The 21384-nt window shown below is 41.8% G+C and overlaps 1 protein-coding gene across 9 annotated transcripts in view; it reads right to left on the reverse strand.

Annotated features, from left to right (window-relative positions):
- The window catches only part of NFIA (nuclear factor I A), a 249093-nt gene that overhangs the window by 47935 nt on the left and 179774 nt on the right, over window positions 1–21384 (reverse strand). For 4 of the 9 annotated variants that reach the window (XM_083867286.1, XM_083867288.1, XM_083867285.1 and 1 more), the window contains 2 exons: window positions 11684–11722; window positions 3173–3301 (listed from right to left, as the gene is read on the reverse strand). The exons of 1 other annotated variant lie outside the window; for it this stretch is intronic. In XM_083867286.1, the coding sequence (XP_083723412.1) occupies window positions 3173–3301; window positions 11684–11722 (168 nt within the window). Of the gene's footprint in view, window positions 1–3172; window positions 3302–11683; window positions 11723–12811; window positions 12899–21384 lie in introns of all 9 variants that reach the window. 4 more of the 9 variants (XM_083867289.1, XM_083867287.1, XM_083867292.1 and 1 more) reach the window with 3 other exon arrangements.

The following is a 21384-nucleotide window of genomic DNA, read 5'->3' on the forward strand; positions in this document are numbered from 1 at the left end:
TCTCATTTGCAGGTAACAAAAGTATGCCTGAGGAGGAGAGAGATCTGGCTGCTTGAATTTTCAAGGCTTTGAAATAAATTCTAAAACTGATAGTGATGCTAAAGCCACCCTATAGGTGATCAATTTACCATCTGCCAGACGCTGAATCCTAACCACGCTGGTCCAGAGAAGACATATGGTGCATTCATAGAGTCATGCCCAAAAAACTGCCATCATCAAGTGAGGCTCCATGAATCACTTTGCTAGCTTATCACCAAAGAAACTTGGATCTTGCCACCATCTGTTGGAAGTACTGAGGAGTCACTGAAGCATTGGCATCCCTGCGCCAGCACTCGCTGCACATCTGGTCTGCTGGTCAGCCAGCTCAGATCCTCTCTCCTGGCTACTGCCCAGCTGGGCTGGGCACTGGCAGCAGCACCAGTGCAGACAGCAACGAATGCACAGCCTTCCACAGCACAGCACATCCAGACAATTCCATGGGAGCAGAGGTTTTCCAACTGGTTCATTGGGTGGAGCACCTCAGAGCTAAGAAATCCTCTCAATGATCTTACTCCTCCTCCAAGGAAGTTTTTGTTTCCAAAATGACTCATTGTGGGGAATCAGAGGGAAGGGTATTCAGTATCCTGGGACACCCCAGCATCAGACGTGCAGTGTTATTCCAAGGGATGTTTGGAAGTGTGTGAAAGATTCGGGAATATTCCCGAGAAGTTATAAATCACTGGTTGTCAATGACAACACCTGCCATGAATAGTCTACAGCTTCTTCTCTGCTGTCTATTTTGATCATGCTTTACAAATGCATCTCATACACACATCCAAGTGATAAACTTGCACATACGAACATGAGAAGGAGATGGAACCTCCTTGTGATCGTTGTGTTGGCTGAGGAGCTTACTCCGATGGTGACCTACTTACTCACAACTCCCCTTTCTCTGAAGTCTCTCTGCAGAATGGAGATTAAATCCTGCTCTTTGTTCTCCAAAGACCCCTCGGAATGACCTGCCCCTGACCATTTACATAATGCACCTGTGTCCAGAGGGAATTCAGCCTGTGTGTGCTGTACCATCATTTCTGCAGAGGCACAATTCCCAGTAACTACTGGTGGAAGTGAATCTCTCAATTATATCCTCTTATACGAGAGCATTATACTCTTTATGTTGCCACTTCTGATACCTGAAAAGCTTCTCTCTTCTGCTTACTGTCCCTAAAGTACGCCGGAGGCGATGGGATAAAGAACAAAGCTGGATTTGCAGAAAATAATCCATCTCAGTATATCACCCTTTACTAACAGAATGATTGTTGCAGCAGGGAAATAAACACAGCCAGTGTGCTGTGGAAGAAGAATACTGAGGAGGAATGTCCCAAAAGAACAAAGAATGAAGTCAGGGAAAAGATTTTTTTCAGGATGATGGCACTTAAAGAAGCCATGGATGGATTCAGAGGGATTTTTTTTTTCCTGGAAGTTGGTGAGACTTTGTTTGTGAACGAGCATAAAATAGAAGATGCTTCTGAATGATGTTGCAGAACAACAGTTTTGGTTAACTTGTTAGGAGCCATGATGATTAAAAGCTGTGTTGCTTCTTTATGGAGTTAGTAAAGAACATCTCCTTCCAAACAAACAGAATTTGGGACTGTAATAATTCTATTTGCTTTTCTGGCTCCCATTGAATGTTCTTCTCACGTAGCCAATGGAAATCCCTCAGTGCACAGAAAAAGTCTTGTGAAAACAGACTGTAGATGAGATTTAAACAAGGCCTCACCACTGAGACATTTCCTCTCTCAACCACACAAGAATCCAAAGCACAGAGGGTCTAAACAGGGGCAGACAAAGGCAGTCAATGATCTTAAAAAATTAGTGTGAGGTAAAACGCAGCTAAATAAAGAAAGGCCTATTAACTAATCAATCAACAACTGAAATCTAAAAGGCTGAACTTCTAAAAGACAGGAATTGGGAGTCAGCTGATGTGCACTGAATAGAATGTTAATGGAAGCTTCATATTATTCATCCTTGTATCACCAATTATCAAGGCTTTTAAAAGAGGACATATTTGCCAGACAGCTCCGATCCAAATTTCAAGGGAAATCTCTATAGAGCTCTATAGATGCCTAAATATCTTCTGAGGATCTAGGTGTATGTCTAAGGGTAATGAATAATTTTTATGGATTAACCACAACAAATGAAACTACAATAAGCAGATTTAACAAAGCACAAAACCTCCTGAAGTGCAAGTCTGACCTTGCTTCAACTTTGTGCAACTCCACCACTTCTCATCACATCACCTGGATGTGCAGACAAAGAGGCTCCTCCTGGTTTATTCTGCCCTCAGTGAAACCACACTGATGCCAAACAGATACTTCCAAATAATTTCTAGGATGAATTGCTAATATGCCTTTTTATGCGTCACCATTCGACCAGTTCCTTAATAATCTTCTCTAAATGAGACAAAATTTCATAGCAGAAAGAAACATGTCACAACCATTCATTCCTATTTTTGTATCTTCCAAAGAGGTTTGTAAGAGGATTCATTCATTTGTGTCTCTTACTATGCCCAAGTGAGTTCCTTTTCAAATGTGAACTCAGTACTGCATTTAGTTTTCTAGGCTAAATGCAAATGCATCTTTCTAACAGAAATGTATAAGCACATCTAGACCCAGAGGACATCTCTTTTACTTGGAAAGTCAGTCAGAAGAGTACTGGGAAGGAAACCAGCCAAAGTATTGCAGGAACCAACTTCAAAGGAGTCCCCTAACAAGGCACACTGACACCAGCAGCACAAGAATAAATGACTGGCAGAAGGGAATCCACAGAGCTGGAAGACAGGCGTGGGTCAGAAGTGATGGATGGGTCCCTGTCTCGAGCAGTTGGACCGAGTCAATGTGATGGATGGCCACAGGCAGAAGACACTTCCCTGCAAACACAGCCTGTCCCTTTCCCCACCCTCTTCCAACAAAAAAAAACCCCAAGGCCCCAGAAAACCAGTCTTTCCACCTCAAGTGGTCATTGGGAGCCTTCCCAAAAGCATCCCAGCCTGACAGAACCGGCCTCTAGACACCTAAAACCCCTGGGTGGTGTGAAGGTTCTGAGCGCAGCCCCTCGCCGGGCGGTCGCAGGAGGCGATGGCTTTCCGTGGCTGCCCTCGGATGCCTGGGGGCTCCCGGGAAAGGCCTCTCACCTCTGGGTCCTGTAATGACAGGTCGATGGTGCTGTGTGAAAGCCGTTCCAAGGGAGGAGGTCTGCGAAGGCGAGGGACTGCTGAAACCAGACTTCTCTGACTTCTTTAATGTAGTTGGCGATGGCATTCCTGGCAAGAATGATTGATAAGTGCAATTTAATAATGCTAGGTCATGGAACGACAGCCTATGCATTGTGAAAGGGGGTGCAGAAGCAGCTAGACACACTTAAAGGACAAATGAAATGCAACACAACAGCAAGCTGAAAGCTCACTTTTATTTGTGGGGTGGTTTTGTTTTTTTTTCAAGGCAGAAGCAGCCATGGTTTGCTCTGAGCCATGAGTACTAAAAGGCAGCCATATTTTTCTTATAAATCTGAAATACGGATAAGATGCAGCTTATTATTGCTACTGAAACCTACTCTGCTTTATTTTTAGAAATCTGTAATAGCTGGAGCATTTGGATTTTTACAGGTTTTTTATGAGTTCTGTCTTTCACTCCTTGGTTTAGTAGATTATTGCAAATGGATCTTTTAAATGTGCCGCACGACTCAAGGCACGACTAGAGAATGGAGTTCTCTGAGTTCAAACTCTTCCTCCCCTCACTTCCTTGACTTCAAAGGTATTTGAAAGTTATACATTTATGTGGTTCTCTTTCGCTTTCAATTTTTTTTTTTTAAAGGGTGAATGGTATTTATGTCTTGATATTAGAAGCTGCACTGGAATCATTTTGGAGTTCTTACAATGCCCTTGAAGTGTATCAAAGGCTCCCATGGAAAATCAGAGTTAAATTGTCACTGGGTGAAACCTCTGCCATGGACAGGCAGAAATGCTGTGGTACTCATCTGACAGGTTTGGTATACAGGGTAAGAATAACTTCTGTTAGTGCCATTGCAAGGCTGTGGTATCAAAAAAAATAATGGAATGAATACATTCCAACAGGCTTTTAAAATCTGAGCCTTTTCTGTGTATGGTGGATGCTTGGATGAAAGAACTTTACAGTATATAAATGAAAAGTCTGTACTAGCTTATATTTTTGCAGTTCTAGATGCATCTGGATATTCTGATTATCAGAATGTATCCTGAAAACTCAAAATTTCCAGCATATACAGCCCGTTGGGCATTCTGCATATCCATAGGGATACAGCAAAACAAAAGTGGAGATTTCGGGTGGAAAAGCAAAATATCAGGTAATGTGCAAGCTGAACTTCCACCAGCAAAGTAATTTAAATTTATTTCCAACTCTGTGTTTTATAGTATTTAATTGTTAAAAAAGTAAAGAGAGAGGCCTGGACAAGATTATCTCTGGGCTATATTATTAACTTTATATTTAATAAGACTAGTTTTATAGTCCCTGGGATGTTGATTGCAATATGCAGGAGCCTTCCTGTACTTTATACTCTGCACCGCTGGGTCTTAATGGTTTCAGTGAGGCTTTGGAGTTTATATTTCTGTAAGTTAAATAAAGTAAGGGAATGGTTTGAGTTCCAGTGTTGTGCTTGCAGCTTTCTGCCTCAAAACTTGTTTGCTACAGGGTTTGCTGTTATGGTGGCTTTTTCCTCATAGCAGGAAAGGTCACAGACTTAACATTTTAAAAATCAAAGCTTAGAACTGACTATGGTGCATGAAAAATATTGGGATGGTTAGGGGTTTTTTTAAGAAAAATTTAATTTGGTCTTAGGGACTTTGGAGTAGGAACAAAAGCAAGGATTGGTTCAATTTCGGGGGAAGAGTGAAAAGGAGATTGAACTGAGGTGTTTCACTGAAATATTCCAGTGCAGCCTGCTGAATTTCTGCTCCAGTGGGATGTAACTTAGTCATGGCATGTCCATATTCAGGACAAGGACACTCAAAGGAACTAACGGTGCTGTTGACCCAGATTTCCCTATGATGGAAGAACTGGGGATGGAAACACCAACCCCAGCCCTAAGTGCAAAATTATGGCCAGTCCAAGTGACTTTTATGCACAGGGAAGGTCACTAAAATGTTCCAGCATGGGAGCTGCTCCAAGAGCAAGGTTATGCAGCCCATGAGCAGAAACCCAGGTGGGACATGAGTTACCTGAGCCCAGGGCAGGTGACAGAGGTCAGGGGAAGAGTGAGATCTGAGCTCTATGGCTCAGCTGGCTCAGGAGCTTCCTGCTTTTCCTGGCTACAAACCCTCTTTAGGGTTATGGCAAAGATAATAAAGCTTCTAAAAAAATGAAACAGCTTTTCTTTTACCCCTGTGTTAAAAAAAAATCCCCTGCAGGACTCATCTCTAAACCACAGCAGGGAGAAGGGGCAGAGGCAGTGGAATATGGTTTAAAGCTGCAGCAAGTTGGTGTGATTGTGTCCAAACACTGGAACTTGAGGAGCTACAAAGAATGACCTTGAGTGTGGCAATGCTGAGCAGTGTCATGTTCATATGGGGATGGGTTTTATAAGGTCGACGCAGAGGCTTTCATGTGAAAACAGAGATTTTAATGTAACCCTATGCAGGGAAATTGAGTAGGAAAACAAACTGAAGTGCTGATAATTGGTTGCTACTTTTTGCTCTATTTGTTTGTTATCGTTCTGATTGCCATTATTATCACAAGTTTGGTTCATTTATTTATTTTTTTTTCCAGGGTATTTTGAAATGTATTGGTTTGGAACAGTCCAACTATACCATGTTTTTGTTTTGTTTGGGGTTTGTAATGACACATTTTATTTTGAGTGATCACATCCATCAGATCTCAAGAAAAAAATGGCTGCTTCCTAGTTCAGAAGAATATGCAAACAGGAGCTTAATTACATCACTTAATATTGACCAAGAGAAAGAAGAAGATGAGCTTGCCAGCTCATTTCCAAAGCATGTTTTGTCCTTTAAGAGGGGAGGGTATGACAGAAAGTTAGGCAGTGCAAAGCAATTAGCATCATTCACATTTTATGTTGCGCTAGCATGGTGCTCTCTAGCAGCAAAATTCAAACATTCTTTGAATGGGTTAATAAAAGAAGAAATACAGTCGGCATGCAAGAAAAAGGTTTCCAAGAACAAGCCAAAATATGTCCCATTCTTCTAAATTTATCACAGCCATGTCACATTATCCTTGAGACTGCCAGGAATGTCAATTTTTTTGCAATTTAAAAAAAATATCTCATTTAGCACCATATGTTTGGTTAATGTGCCTGATATATCCTGCGTATTCTTTAGTCCATCCATTTCTAATACTCATTTTCTTTTCTTTCTCTTTCTCTTTTTTTTTTCCTCCCCTTGCTAAGCCATATGTTACAATGCTGGTCATCCTATCGAAGCTCCTTTTGGGAGCTGAGAGTGAGGGGACTCTTGTTTAATCACCCAGAAAAACTTTGAATTCTACAAGTCTCACTTAGGTGAGCAGTCTCAACACTTGAGTTACTTGTAGGTGCCTATGAAAATCAGGCCACCTATGAGGAGGCACAGTGTGTATTAACTATGAGGAAGGAACTAAAGGTAGATGGCTAAATACTGAATTAGGTGTTTAATTTCTGGCACCCACGTTTGAGACTCTTGGCTAGTTTTAAGGGTCTTCTGCTCCACACCTAATGAGTTTTAACACATTTAGCGGCCTCTAGACCACAGGGCCCCTCCTGTGCTGCTCAGGGATGCAGGAAATTAAAAAGTTAAGGCTGAAGGTAGCTTGGGCAGAGCTGGGGATGCATCCCAGAGGACGTTGCTGCCTTGCACGGCTTTCCCCAGCATTGGTCCTGGGGACCACTGCACTGAAGACCAGATTTCAACACTTGGCAGGACCCTGAGGAAGGGGCAGTGCCAGCTCTAAGGACACTTCTGAGTCCCTGCTCTCCTCTCTCTGCTCTCTGGTGCAGGGCAACAACAAATTACAATCTCCCCCAGCCTGTCTCAGCTGTGCTGGCCGGTGGATAGGGAATGGAGCCAAGGATCCTCCCTGTTCCCTGCCTCTTTCCATCCATCTGCTCTGAGCAAGGAATAAACAAGAACAGCCAGAACACAACGGCTGGGTAACCCAGGTGGGGGTTAAAAGTGTTCCTTACTATTCTGTGGATAGGACTCTTGTCCAAATCACAGTCACACCTGGCACTTTAAGGAAGCACAGCTTTCAGAATCCAGGTCTGAGTCTCCTCTGAATGTTATTTAGAGCGAGAGAGGAGAAAATCAGACTTTGCCTGTTTTCATCTTATGGCAGCTTTTAACTACAGAATAAATGGAGAAGTTAATTGCTAAATAAAAGAAGAAAATAAAGGGATTTGTGGCATAAAATGCAGATGGAAGCCTGCACTCAGGCGTGTTACTTTAACTTACTGTACTTGTGTTCATGTGATTCGATATGTGTGCCAAACATATATGGTCTGAGCCTGCTCCCTTTAACATAAATCTGCTTTATTCACTGGACAGAGGGAACCTGATCAAAGACCATGATGGTGCTAAATGGAACAAGATGTGTACTTTCGCATTTTTTTTTTTCCAAAAGGAAATATTAATTTGACATCGGTTTTTCAGCTGAGAAGAATTTTAATTGCAGTACACAATAAGCAGAAAATTCAGACAACAATAATCTTGAAACTGTTAGCAGCATTATAGTTCTATCAAGGAATTTGTGTGCTTTTTCAACATTAGAGCTTTCTGAATTTTCATTAATTTGGCATTTCCCTAAACACACGAGTTATTATTTCGTTCATTCCACATCATGCATCACACCCTTCTGCTCAAATGCATAATGCAAGCGCAAATGGGATCCTTGTCCTTGGGAGACTCTGGTTACTGGAGCCATTGGATGTTGAAGTCCCGCAGAAAGACTTTCCAAAACTCTGCACTTCGCAAACCTCCAGCCCAAGTTTAATCAGTGAGTGCACAGGAAAACTTCGTGTTCCTCATCTTCTAAGGGGCACTGGAGCATTGTGATGGGTTTAATTCCTCTACCTCCTTTATGTTTGCCAGTACTAGAAATGCACCACATAAGAGTCTTCCTTGAGTACAGCTAAAGGTCTTCAAATGTTCGTGTATGAGGCTGATATATATTTAAATGGACCAGAAAATGATGCGTGAGAATTGAATGCACAAATCCTCCCCAGAACAAACAAGTGTCTGCAAACCTTTTTTCCATGTACCTACCACGTGCCTTACTAAAAAATCAGGATTAACTCTGATGGAGTGAACGGAGTCACAGCAAGAGGAGAACAATCCCCCCTCTCTCTAAAACTACACCTGAAAATCCATCCAATTTCACTCGATTAATTACTGACAGTATTCTACCTGCACACAACATCTCACACAACTACTCCTCTTCTTGTCAGCTACATTGGTAGACCAGCTCATATTCATCTCCAAAGACCTTTGAATAATTACCCCAATATTCCCAGAAGCTCTCTGCCACTAGACTCTTGATGGAGATTTCATAACAAAAGCTATGAGTGAAACATGATCTGGATCCTCCTTCCCAAGGCACACTAGGAAAAGGAATCATGGAAGCTCAGGTATTACCAGATGGACCATGAACTCGACAACATGCAGAACAAACAGATGATGCAGAAAAACAAGTCGGCTGTTGAAGACAAAAACTGATATATGGGAAGCATTTTTCAAGGAATTTTCATCCTTCTGTGTGAATTATTCCAGCAATTCCACTGAAATTGGTATCAACAGAAAGGCTGATCAGCTGCTATATTATTTTTTTAATTCCTGGGGAATTCCTAATTTCAAGCTTCTTGAAATGTTGACGGCTACACTCCTGCCAGTCATAGTAAGTCTGTTCAATTTAGTGCTGAGCAAACTTTGTCATCAGCGGAGATATGATCACACTGACTGCCATCCATCAGTTTACTGTATTAATTGCTCCAGTATACACAAAATACAACACAGATGGAAATTCACTCATCCTAATGAAGTGCTCTTTAGTTTCTACAGTCTGAATGGGTACTGGCTCCCCTGGTTGCAGCCGGAGTTACCATGATCACTGATTAACTACCTGCCAGCGGAGCACCTCGCTTCACAAGGCTAAATCCAGCTTAATAAACAGTGATTTTTACAGAAGAAAAATGAAAGCTCCCCCTCTATCCACTTATCAAACTGCTGCATATGCATCACCAACACACACATCCAGTTTCCTCAGAACTCGACATCTGACAGATCATCAGGAAAACAGAGCTAATCTATCCGTACCCATCAACATCGTATCATAGGTGACTGCCAGATACTTAAGAAGCCATCCAAAAGAAATGTCACAACTCTTTTTCAAGACACTACAAAAGAAATGTTCCAAATAAAATAAAGCAAATGCACGAACAAGTAAATGAGCCAAAGAACTTAATAAAAAGAGATTGATTAAAATGAGGACCAGAATGTTCAAAAAGGACTGAGAGAGAGAGAGAGGTGCCAAAGGCGCATTAAATGGATTCAATGGCTTTAGGTTTTAAATGCTTTTGGACTCCTCAGCAAGTTTTAGCCAAAAATGATAATTCAAGTTAGAGGCAAAATTCTGATGTCACTTAGGGAAAAAGAAGGTTGAAGTTTCTCCTTTGCAAATGAGCACAGATCTATTTACGAAGGAGAAATACCAGTTTATAGTGATGGACAACCTTGCCTACAGAATTTTAAAGCCAAGCATTACAATATTTTCAATTATTTTAAAATCCTACCCCATGAAAGTCTGACTGAATTGTTTGGTACAACCTTCTCACAGAGTGCATTACCTTGTCTGTTTGTATCTGTGTTTACAGCATCATCTGGATTGTTTTAGGCTGCTCAAGTTAGGCTTCACTCCTGCTCTGCCCCCCAAGCAGTTCTTCCAATAACTAATAAACTAGTACTCAACATTTTACCAATTTCTTCAAAACATAATCTCATGAGTTATATATTTAAAAACTTTAATGAGAAGAGCAGTAAACAGCAGGGTAACAGTTCAGTTCTGCCTCAGAGTTAATGTCAGCTTTGGCATAATTTTCCATTGTATAAACATATATTGAAAGAAGAATAAATAAAAAAAAAAATTTCTAATGACGTCTTTAGACTTCTCGTCTAAAATTCATGACTACATTTGTTTCATTTCAAATGCTACTTGAGAGTTTTTCAGCACACTTGGCAGATTAGATATAGCAGCAGGGACAAACTGCAGCCATCCATAGGAGAATATACCTTTATGTGGGTGCTTTGGGGATGGAACATCTATAGCTGCAAGGCAAAAAATGCCATCATAAATTTGGATGGCATTTACAAAGCCCTCTAAAAAGTCTTTGCATATGATTATAGCTGAGGTATGATATTTTTGCAAGTAAAAGACCCAGAATAGATTTATGTTTCAACTATATCTTCCTGAGATGCATATGGATCCTAAATTGCGAGTGATACTAACGGGAATCTTAGTAACTGAAGAGGATGGAGTAAAATTTTGGGGGTTTTATTTATTTATTTAATTTCCCTAAAAAATCATTTGCTCATTATTTGCATGTCATCAAACCATCATTGGCTACCCAGGCTATATATAACAATGATGGCTGCTGAATGCCCCAGGCATGAGATGGAGATGGGTAAATATGCAGATTTTCTCGACTTGTGACCTCAGTTACTACATGGTAATGTTTTCAAATGACTTTTATGATGACAAGACTAAGTTTGGTGCTAATATTGGTTTTGAAGATTTAATCGGTGTACACTGCCATTTAACATGTGTTTTAATTAATATAAGAGCTGTGGTCAGGATTGAAAATAGCCCAGGTGATTTAGCACGGACTGTAAAGCCACCTGATTTCTGCACAATTTGAGGTGAAGAGTTTATAAGGTTATTCCAAAGGAAGAAAGAGTTGCAAACTGAATTTGTGTGCATTGTACCAAGGGATTTATAATTTGGCAGGTCGAGAGTGTACTCATGGAACTGTTCAGTTTTGGCATGCTGCAGTTCTTGGTGTTTTTACCTTCTGACTGCCCATGTTTGACAGTCACAGGACTGAACACTCTGTAGCACCAGAAATAATTTGCAGTTGACCTACAGCTGCTGTGCTCCTTCCTGGGAATGTCCATGTCCAGTTGCACACTGGAATGGCACTGGGGACCTGCCACCACCAGGCAGAGAGACTGAAACCACTTCCCCACGGGTGATACCAGACAGGTGAGATCAGCCTCCTTTCTCTGCATTCCCAGTGGCTCCAGGATTCCCTGAGGGAAGGCAGAGCACGGCAGCTTTGCTTTGGCATCATTTCCAGAGGAGCCTGGATGACCCTGCTGCCTGCAGGTCTGCTCCTGGGAGCTGCCCAAGCCCTCTGTCACCCACTGGGCAGGTGGAAATACACCTGGCAGAGAGGCAGAGGGCTGCCAGGGAAAACCCCCCTGCAAGTTCCATGAAAACAGGCAAGGCAAGGGCAGAGGTGACGTGTGAGTGCTCCCTCCAGCGCTGGCACTCTTGGCAAAGTGCTTGGCAGGAGCTCAGTCCTTACTGAATCCACACCAGAGGGGAAGGCACCTGGGACATCCCTCCCAAACCAACACAAAAACTCTGTGCACCGAGAACGAGAGCATTGGCATTGTTTGAATAAGCACACCCACCATGAAGTGCTCCGCGGTGTTCGGGGTTTCTTAGATATCCTGATTTTATAAAAGAAAGTAAAAGAAGAAAAAAGAAACAAGGTGAGAGAGAACACTATCATATTTTGTAGCAAGCAGGATACTGTGTGAAATCTTGGCCCAGTGAAGTGATAAAAGGGAAGCTTTCAGTTTGCTTAAGGGAAAACTTACAAGCAAATAGCGAAATTGCCAAAATACCACATTGCAGAAAATGGGTGCATTTAGGTTCAATTAAGCTGTAAAAAGGAAAATGGCACTTTAGCTTACAAAAACCAAGGGACACAGGGAGCTATCAGAAGCAACTTTACAAGATTTGTGTGCGTGAGGATGCTGCTTCACTGGACCAAGAAAGCTACAGTATGGGACAGGATTTTTTCTTTTATCAGACACTTTGGCTAGATAGCTTTGTCCAACCTCAGAAACTGCTGCTCTGGCATTATGAAATAATCCTACATAACTTGATCTCATGAGCTTAGGAACACAGAAAAATAGCCATGCCAAATCAGATTACAGGGATCCACCTAGTCCAGAATCCTCTCCCTGACAGTGGGAACTAATGGACGCCTAGAAAAGAGTAAAAAACCAGGGAAAGCATACAGTGGTAATTCTCCGAAACACTCTCCCAAATGATTTGTGATTCAAGGACTTCTAGGACAAAGTTGATATCATGGTATCGAAGCTGCTCGAATCCAAATGCACAGATTTACATCCCCACCCTCCTCCCCTTTTTCCTTTTTTTTTTTTTTTTTTGATTTCTACCCCCATGAGATTTCTACCAGTCACACAGAAAAGGTTTCACAGTTTGGTGCTGGCAAGTCCAGCGTTCTTGCCACTAACTCAGAATGAGCTAACAGCTTTCAAAAGCCCAATGATGTTTTGTGTATAAGAGCATCCAACACTTTTTCCTACGTAAAAAAGTGACATGTGTGCTGAGGTGCTCTGAGTGTAAATACTTTGGGAGATTTGACTTTTTTTAATCTTTAAAAAAAAAGAAAAAGCAAAAAAAAAAAAAAAAAGGCAAGAATCTGGCTGTAAATTGATATTAACATTTTTCAGTATATGTGTAAAACACATGTTTCAGAAGAATAGAAGAGAGAAACTGTCACTCACTGGGAAGCTTTAGAGCTATCTGGCTCCCTGGGAAACTGCATGCAACTATTCTGGTGTCCAAGGGTTTGACCAGTGAGTTTCCTCTTCCTGCAAAGAATGAATGCAGAAGTAATAGAAAGTCTGAGGGGGAAGATTTTAGCAAATGGCTAAAGATAATCCTATTCTGCCCACTCCAGCAGGTAGGAAGCAGGTGGTGGTGGTGGAAGAAAAAGGGTGGGAGAGGAGAAACGCCTCCGTGTTCCTCCCTGGAGCTGGCACGGGGAAGGGCAGGAGGCTGCACTCGGAGAAACCCAAAGCTGAGCCTGGTGAAATCCCTTTGTGTGTGGTCACCCCAGTCCCAGCACTGCCACACAACGTCAGCACGTTCTGCTCTGATTCTCCGGGGCCTGGCTCTGACTCCCTTTCAGGACAGAGCACGGCTCATCGGCACTGGGGAATGAAATTCTGCACTCTGGGCTTCACTAGCACAGAAATCCCATATTCCCAGACAGGAACACTGGTTTCTTAAGCATCCTGCTTAGTTTACTATCTACTGTTCAGGGGTCTTTTTAGAAAGTTTTAATTTTCTAATCCAATTGGTGCCTACACCTGAATTTTTTACTACATTTATTAAAAGAATCGGTAAAAGCAGGGGTCTAAAAAAGAAAAAAGCTTATCCTTACATTTTTGATGGCATATTGACTTTGTAAGAGCCTACAGGCAGGAGTGATATATCAGGGAGTCCCTATAACTTTACTTAAAGCAAAAATTAGAAAGTGATCGGAAAGTTTTATAGAGGAGAGCAGAAACATAATTTTAAGCCTCTTAAAATTGCCTGAACTGTGAAATCAAGTAATGAACACTAGAAAAGGATCTGTCAGCTGGAATCAAAGCTCAGACTAGTCAGCATTTTCTTCCTAAACCTTATTATAGCAGAGATTTTTCATCTCTGCACTCTGTTCAGCCCAACAAATAAACTGACTTGACCTCCACCTGTTACCCGGTGAAGTTCGCTGTCATCTCTGACTAAACCCTTTTCTTTCCCTTCAAAGCCCTCGGCACCACTGAGAAGGTGGGAAGACACAGCTGTGCACTGACTCAAATTGATACCAGTTCATAACCAGACAGCGTTTCACAGTACAAATTACAAGCAACAGAGGGGAGAGAGGGGGGGAGAAAAAAAAGGAGAAAAAAAAAAATGTAATGCCAATGAATTCTGGAAGGGGGCAACATTTTTCATCCATTTAACAATGAGATTTTCATAAAAAGAAGTTATTTTTCTTTTTTTTTTTTTTTTGTTTGGGTTTTTTTTGGGGATTGTTTTTGTTTTCTTTTCTTTTGTTTGGGTTTTTTTTTTTTTTTTTTTTTTTTTTTTTTTTTTTTTTTTTTTTTTTTTTGTGTGTGATATTATGGACTAGCATTTAAGGCAAGAAATATTTTGCTTATGCCATAACAATAAACCTGTGCTAACACCACAGAGGAAGGACTGAAGAACATAATGGAAGCTATTTGTGTTGCTTTTATATTTCATAACTTGAGTGCATTACACTGGTTCAAAGAGGTTCAGCTCCAGTTGCACGCGGGTTTCTAGGCTTAGGAACAAGTCACAGCTATATAATGCAACACTGCTAAATAAAAAGAATTAAATATTACGGAACACAGAACAGCAAGAAACGTGTCATGAGGAAACCCATGTAGCTGCTGCAGTCGTTTCTTCAAATATATCATCGTGGAAAAACCGTGTGAGAAGCTTTCTAATACAAAGACATATCAGAAAAAGCCATTTCATATAAAGTTGGACTTCTCTGGGTGATTAATGCTACGTTCAACAAAGGAGAGAGTGTCTGTCTAATTACATTAAATACTTATCTTCTAGGGATTGGCAGGGTGTTTCTGCTCAATGTCACTTTTCATGACAATGTAATGATAGATCCGTTTACTTACCAGTGCCATTAGCAAAAATTGTACTGTTTTCTCAACTGCCCTCATATCACGAAAATATTTGATTAACATACTGCAGCTTATCTAATACTCTAAGCAACATATTCTGCATAGTTTTCTCTCTATTAAAAGAACAAGATTACAGCTTGTAAAATTTTTATTGCACTCACACAGAAATAAATGAATAATGTGTGATAATAGTTCAAGTACCTTGCTAGTTCACAGAACAGGTTTATTTGATTTAGAATATTAACTTGTACTTAAAATATTAAGATTTTGAGGGAAACAAGCAAATAAACGAAGTCAGTACTCTGAGGCACTACTTCCCATCCAGGCTTTAGTTATTATTTCCTTTTCATTTCAGCACATGTTTTGAAACTTTTAATACCTTTGGGGAGGGGAAAGGAAAAAAAAATAAAAGGAAAAAAAGCTTTCATTCCTTTGCTGAAAAATAGATATGGCCATCTCCCAAGTCTTTAAAATTCACCACATCGTGAACTGACTCTTTGGAGTCATGCTACTGTGCCAACATCCAGCAAACAATAACCCTCTGGAAGAATGTACCCAGCCAAGGCAGTTTATATAGTAACAAGATAATTTCATAAACTTATATTGAAGAGCGAGGCTGTGATGTAACATTCTAGCAGTATATATCAGCCACCTGATATTTACTAACAAGGTTAAACTCCTATCTGTTTGTCTCAGCACTCTTCATAATTCACTTTTTAATGGATGGACAGGAAAAGTCAGCAGTGTATGGCACAGATCATTTCTGAAATAGGACAAGACAGCTTATGGCAGTAGCTGCTCCAAAACACCCTCCCTGTTCCCACACAATCACATCAAGCCTGGACTTTGCAACTACAGCGCTTCAAATCTGCTCATAAATCCTTTAGGGGTGTGTTTCCATTTCCAAGTAAATTTTTGGGTAAATTTGAAAAACAAAGGATCTCAAGGAGGAGGAGGTGCGACCATCAACAGAGCATCAGTCCTCAGCTGCTTTGGGATGGTGTTCCTGGGCAGGAGAAGGCACGTGGGGAGTGAGGACATCAACCCCATTTTGTTCCAGCTCCTCAGGCTGCCACGAAATGGCAGCAAGGACGCACCAAAAACGACTCGTTACGAGGCGCGGATCGAGACACAGCCATGCAGAATCAACCAAAAAAGCTGCCTTAAAAATCCCTTGCAAGTGACTCTTGCAGCGAGAGGATGACACCACAGCCAACTGCCACATGCGACTCTCCAAATTAATAATGGATTTAGGATATTCATTCCCTGAGCTGCAAGGGTTCGGGGTGTGTCTGCAATTATCGAGATATAAGTCTGACACACATTATCCTTCTATCAATGTCATTTCCCTTAGTAGCCAACAGATTATCAGCAGCTTTGTGATATTCCAGGTGTCAAAGAAGAATTAAAACCACAACAATTGCACAAACAAAGGGACAAAAGATGGGATACGTGTTTCTGAGCCCTGCATATCAATTTAATATGTGCAGCTGACAATGATGCAAATGTCCTCGGGAGAGAGGCAGCAAGATCCGTGCCCAAACATACACACACCACTGTCAGCAAGATGGCAGGGAACAGAAGCAGTAGGATTCCCAGCCCAGGACACATGCCTCAGCAGGCAGAGCAACCCAACGAAACAATCCTCTGGTTGGGGAGAATTTTGGAAGCACCTGATATGGAAAAGGGCCCTAAACAAGCCAGATGGTACTTTTAGCTGGCAGCAGAAAGTAGGAGACAGCCAAAAACATTACAGCATTTCCCCAAGAGGCCAGCAAATCGATTTTTAACCATTTTTTTTTTTAAAGTGATGCTATGAATATGAAAAATAATGTTTCGATGCCTTTTTAAATCGCTGATTTTATGGATAATACACTTACAAAGGACACAACTGGAAGAGAGGAGAAAGCAATGGATTTTGACTTTCCCAGGGTGGTTGTATATTTGACATCAAGTCTCCATTCAGTCACTGCCACTGTTTACTCAGAATTAAGTGCCAGTTTTTGTTCTGGGTTCTCCACATAACATTAAAGAGAAAAATCCAGCAAAAGTGGAGAAACAGCACTGTAAAATCACAATAGCACAACAGTTCACAGGGCATGGAAGAAATGTGGTTTGTAAGCCTGCTTTGTCCTCTTAAAACCTTCCCCCTCCCAAATTAATGGGTTTCTAGATGATCATTTTTTAACAGAGGACAAACAATTTCTTTAATACTTACAAGGTACCATTTGGCGGGGGATTTGCATAAGAAATGCAGCTGTTTGGGGGAACCTTTTAATTTTTAAAACCTCCAAACAGCCAGAATTTGCAATCCTGCCTGGATGACAGGGGTCTTTTCAGGGATCAGACTGATGTCAGATGCTTTGAGAGCCAGAAGCAGCTCCTTGCAGAGCACCTTTAGGTTATGTGTGGCCAAGGGGATTCCACTCAAGGATGGAGAACAGAGGTGAGTTGTGGGGACTGAAAGGGCAAAGAGAGGCAGAAGAGTCATGAACCAAGTGGGGATGAGCATCACCCTCTGTCTCAAAGCTGCTCCTCACACATAGGATTGGCCACGCTCTGAGAGGAAGAGTCAGGATGAGGCTTTAGTTCCATTTGCTGTTATTTTGTTTAAAAGTAAAAGCAAGTCCTAAGACAGGGTTAAGCCTGGACTACATCCAAAGTGCTTTCTCCCGTTCAGAGCAAGGTAGTGCATTAGTGTGCTGGATCATGGATAATACTCCTGGAAACAAACGTGGGCTGGTGCAATAAAACACTAAATGCAAAGAAAGATAATCCATACATTTATATTTTTCAAATCTCATTGATTGTAAATTCTTTTTTTTTTTTTTTTTTAATAAAATTATTTCTCTCCTATAAGTGGAACCCAAGACTTTGCCTCCAGCCCTTGCTGAGATAAAACAGTCCCATTTTTTCCACAGTGCTGCTCTTAGAGCTGCAGATACCACCTCACTTGTCTGGCTTTTTGGGGTTCAAAGATCTGCACGCAAATCTATTGAGGCAAATGAAGACTATGCACAAAACAGTAAAACAGCCTATAATTTTCCAGCTAATTTTAGCAAGAGGATCTCTCATGTTATGCTTTTTGGTGTATATCACACTAAAAATATCAGCGAGCACTGATGTAAGGCAAGAGCAGAAAGGATGATGTCAGTAGAGCTGTGCCAGAGTGGTGAGGACAAACAGAGGTGGAGGATGTGGTGGATCTCCTGCTCTTCCCTGAGCAAGATGGAACCAGAACAGAGCTGTAGCCATGCTAGATGCTAAGGTTTAAGTTTCTTTGAAGCTGGGAATTGAAAGAACTTAAAACATCATCCCTTCTTTAGGCTCTCTGGGGGGGGTCACTGCATTCACACCGTGAGCTCTAGGGTGAAGGTCACAAAAAACCCACTTGGGGTGAACAGACAGCTGCTGCCACAGCACACAGGCATTTCTGCAGGTATAGGATGGCTCTGCAGCCACTCAGCCAAACTGTTACCTGAGCTAAGAGGCTGCTAGATGGATTTCTGTTCTTCCCTGTGCTCGCTGACTGCTGCGGTCAAAGTGTTGGGCAGCACTTAACTTGAAGGAAAGTAAAGAAAGTAACTGGGGAATGATTTATTCACTACTTCTGGCAGTGAAAAAGAAAACCACAAAGAAGCATCCAGAAAAATGATCAGGCAGCAGACAAAAGAAGTGGTTCTTCCTCGTGCAGCACTGAGTAAAACTGGAAGTTTCTGCCATGGGATGTTGTAGAGGCCAAAATAAAGAATGGGTTAAAAGCACATCTCTGAAAGGAAAGTTCACTGAAGGCAGTCAAACACACAGATGTGAACAAAACCTCTGGCTCGTGAAACCAAGCTGTTTGCTGCCAAAATCCATGAGGCTGTACTCTGAAAAGCATCACTGGATGCCTCTCCTACTGTTGTTATCTTTCCTTAAGTGTCCACCATCAGCTCTTGTCAGAGACAGCAAACTGCCTGTCTAGGTGAGCCTTTAGTCCGGCTGAGAAGAGCCATTTGTGCCTCTCTGTGGGCAGATTTCTGTAGGCTGGAATGTGCTGTACCTGGCAGTTGAGGAGCAGGAAAATTGCAGTAGGCATCTAGCACAATGAAATCAAGGAGAATTGCTCCTCACCTGGTGCAGAAGCAGGAGCACATCTACAGTCAGTGTGGCAGAAGGTGTGGGAAAGAGAATGGAAAAAAGAGATGAGATTTGTTCTTCTTCCTGTACCTGGTCCTGTACCATCTTCTGGAAGTGTCCAAGGCCAGGCTGGATGGGGCTTGGAGCAACCTGGGATAGTGGAAGGTGTCCCTGCCCATGGGATGAGCTTTTAAAGTCCCTTCCAACACAAACCATTCCGTGATCTCATAATTCCTCCTGTCTCCTAACACCTCTCCTCACACCTTTTATCTTTGAGTGAAAATGTTTCCTTTAAAATAAAGCTTGTTTTCTCCTCTAAAGCCAAGATCAAACATGTGCAGGGAGTACAGTAGCTGCACTGTGTGCTAGGCACTGGAGTGATGGGTGTACTGGGAATGTTAATAAACAGTGCCCAGAGCAGAACTTCTGCATAAAAAAAAGGGTGTATGTTACATCTCTTCCCCCTCTCCCCTGTCTCATGCAATATTTACACAGCTGTGCTTTGTAAAAAGTGTAGGGGGGGTTTATTATTATTTTTTTGTAATTTATTTACCTAAGATAGCCTAGCATCTGTTTTGTGGTGAGCTTCTTTCACAAAGTTTCACAGTTGCCTTGACTGATGCAAAAGGAGGTCACGCTCCTTACTCAGTGATCTTAAAACCATTTGTTTCCAACACTTAACCATTCTACTTGGCTAATTTTGTTCTGTTCTTGTGTTTTTGGTTTGTCCTCTGCTTGGAAATGTGCATCCCTGGGGGAACCGATCTGGCTAGGTGGGTATTTTAGTTATCTGTTTTATAAAATGCAGAAGTGCACAGGAATTTGCAATAATATGCATCATTTACTGGCTCTCAATATGTACTGTATATTGGCTCTGAAGATTATTAATATTTTCCAGCTGCTTTCAAAAAAAAAAAAAAAATAAAGAGTTCAATGGAGTCTTTGCAGTGGGTCCTTTCCCATGACTGCCTACACAGGTGATGAAGACTTTCCTGTGTCCTGAAGAATTAATAAGCCTGAACATTTCTATACCAGCAGCATACCACAGGAGATAAAATATTGCTTCTGCTTCCCAAACACATTAGAAAAAGCAAGTCTGCTGATCTCAACTGCTAAGACAGCACATGAAAGGAATGTAGTCCCTTTCCCAACCAAGATCTAATCTATAGGAGAGTTTATAGATCCAAGTCAACATCCTGAATTGGTCCCAGAAGCAAACAAGAAGACTAGTTCAATTTTTGGAAGACTACTTTTAATGTGTTTAATGCCATTTTGCAACTAAACAGCCCCATGCTGTGCATCAGATAATCTTCAAGGATATCTGGGTCAAGAGGAGATCTGTCTGAAGCTCACAAAAATTCAGGCTCCACAGACCCCAAATCAGCAAGAAATGCACAGCCAGAGTCAACCAGAGGAGCTTCTGTCTTTCAGAGCTCACCAGTGGAAAGAGTCTGCTTCTGTCTCAGTGCCAAGGAAGATGGTAGTTTAACTTGGTGTCAAAAGTGAAGCCCAAGACACATCACTGTCTTTGATTTAAATTATATTTTGTGGGCTGTTGTGGACAGAGGTTGAGGGCTCCCCACCCCTGGAAGTGTCCAGGGCCAGGCTGGATGGGGCTCTGGGCAACCTGGGATGGTGAAAGGTATCCTTGCCTGTGGCAGGGGGTGGCACTGGGTGGGCTTTGGGATCCTTTCCAAGCCAAATCACACTGTGATTCTTTGATTCTTTGATCAACAATGGGGGGCAATAAAATGTTGCTTGGCCACCAAAAATGTCTGAGGAAGGTCAGGCCCTTGGATGACCAACACGGCCCTGCCATGCCAGGAATCCTGTTCTCATTGGGAAGCAATGTTCCAGCCTTTGTCAGGGAATAGTTTTCTACGCAGGAAATCCTTTCTATATGTCTGAAAAAGGATGCAGGTGATGTGAATTGTGTCTGGTGACAGAAATACCCCAGGTGACCTTGCACTGTGACAGTGCACAAAAAATCTGCTTTTCTCTCGGTCACTGAGGTCAGTGAAAGCAGCACGTAGGGGTGATGCTAGCACCAGCCCAGTCAAAAGTAGCTTTAATTTGATAACTACAGGAAAATTCTTTCTGCATTTTCAACTCAGAACTCCTACAGCTCCTTCTCCATTTTTAAATGATGCATTTCCTGACATCTGGAACTAGATGCAAGAAGCAAAGCCACAACCCTGACCGACCGCCCGACTTCTCCGGGACCACGCTGAAGGGATGTTTTCCTCAGGGGATTACAGCAAAGCTGAGGCATGTGCTTCAACACTTGCATGGGATTACTAATTTTATTAAAAATGGAAAGTACACTTTAGGCTGAATCCCAAGGCCAAGTCTTTTGTGTTGTCCAGTGTCTGGGAGAAAAAATAAAATAAAAAAAGCAGCCCTGGAGGGATGTGAAAACATCTAGAACTTTTCAATCTGAACTGACTTTTGGGTGAGCAGTTCTTCCTGCACCTCCAACTTCCTTCCATGGTTTTGAGGCAGCACTGCCAGCAGCATGGCAT

The sequence above is a fragment of the Zosterops lateralis genome (assembly GCF_965231275.1).
Source record: "Zosterops lateralis genome assembly, chromosome: 9".
Taxonomy (NCBI): domain Eukaryota; kingdom Metazoa; phylum Chordata; class Aves; order Passeriformes; family Zosteropidae; genus Zosterops; species Zosterops lateralis.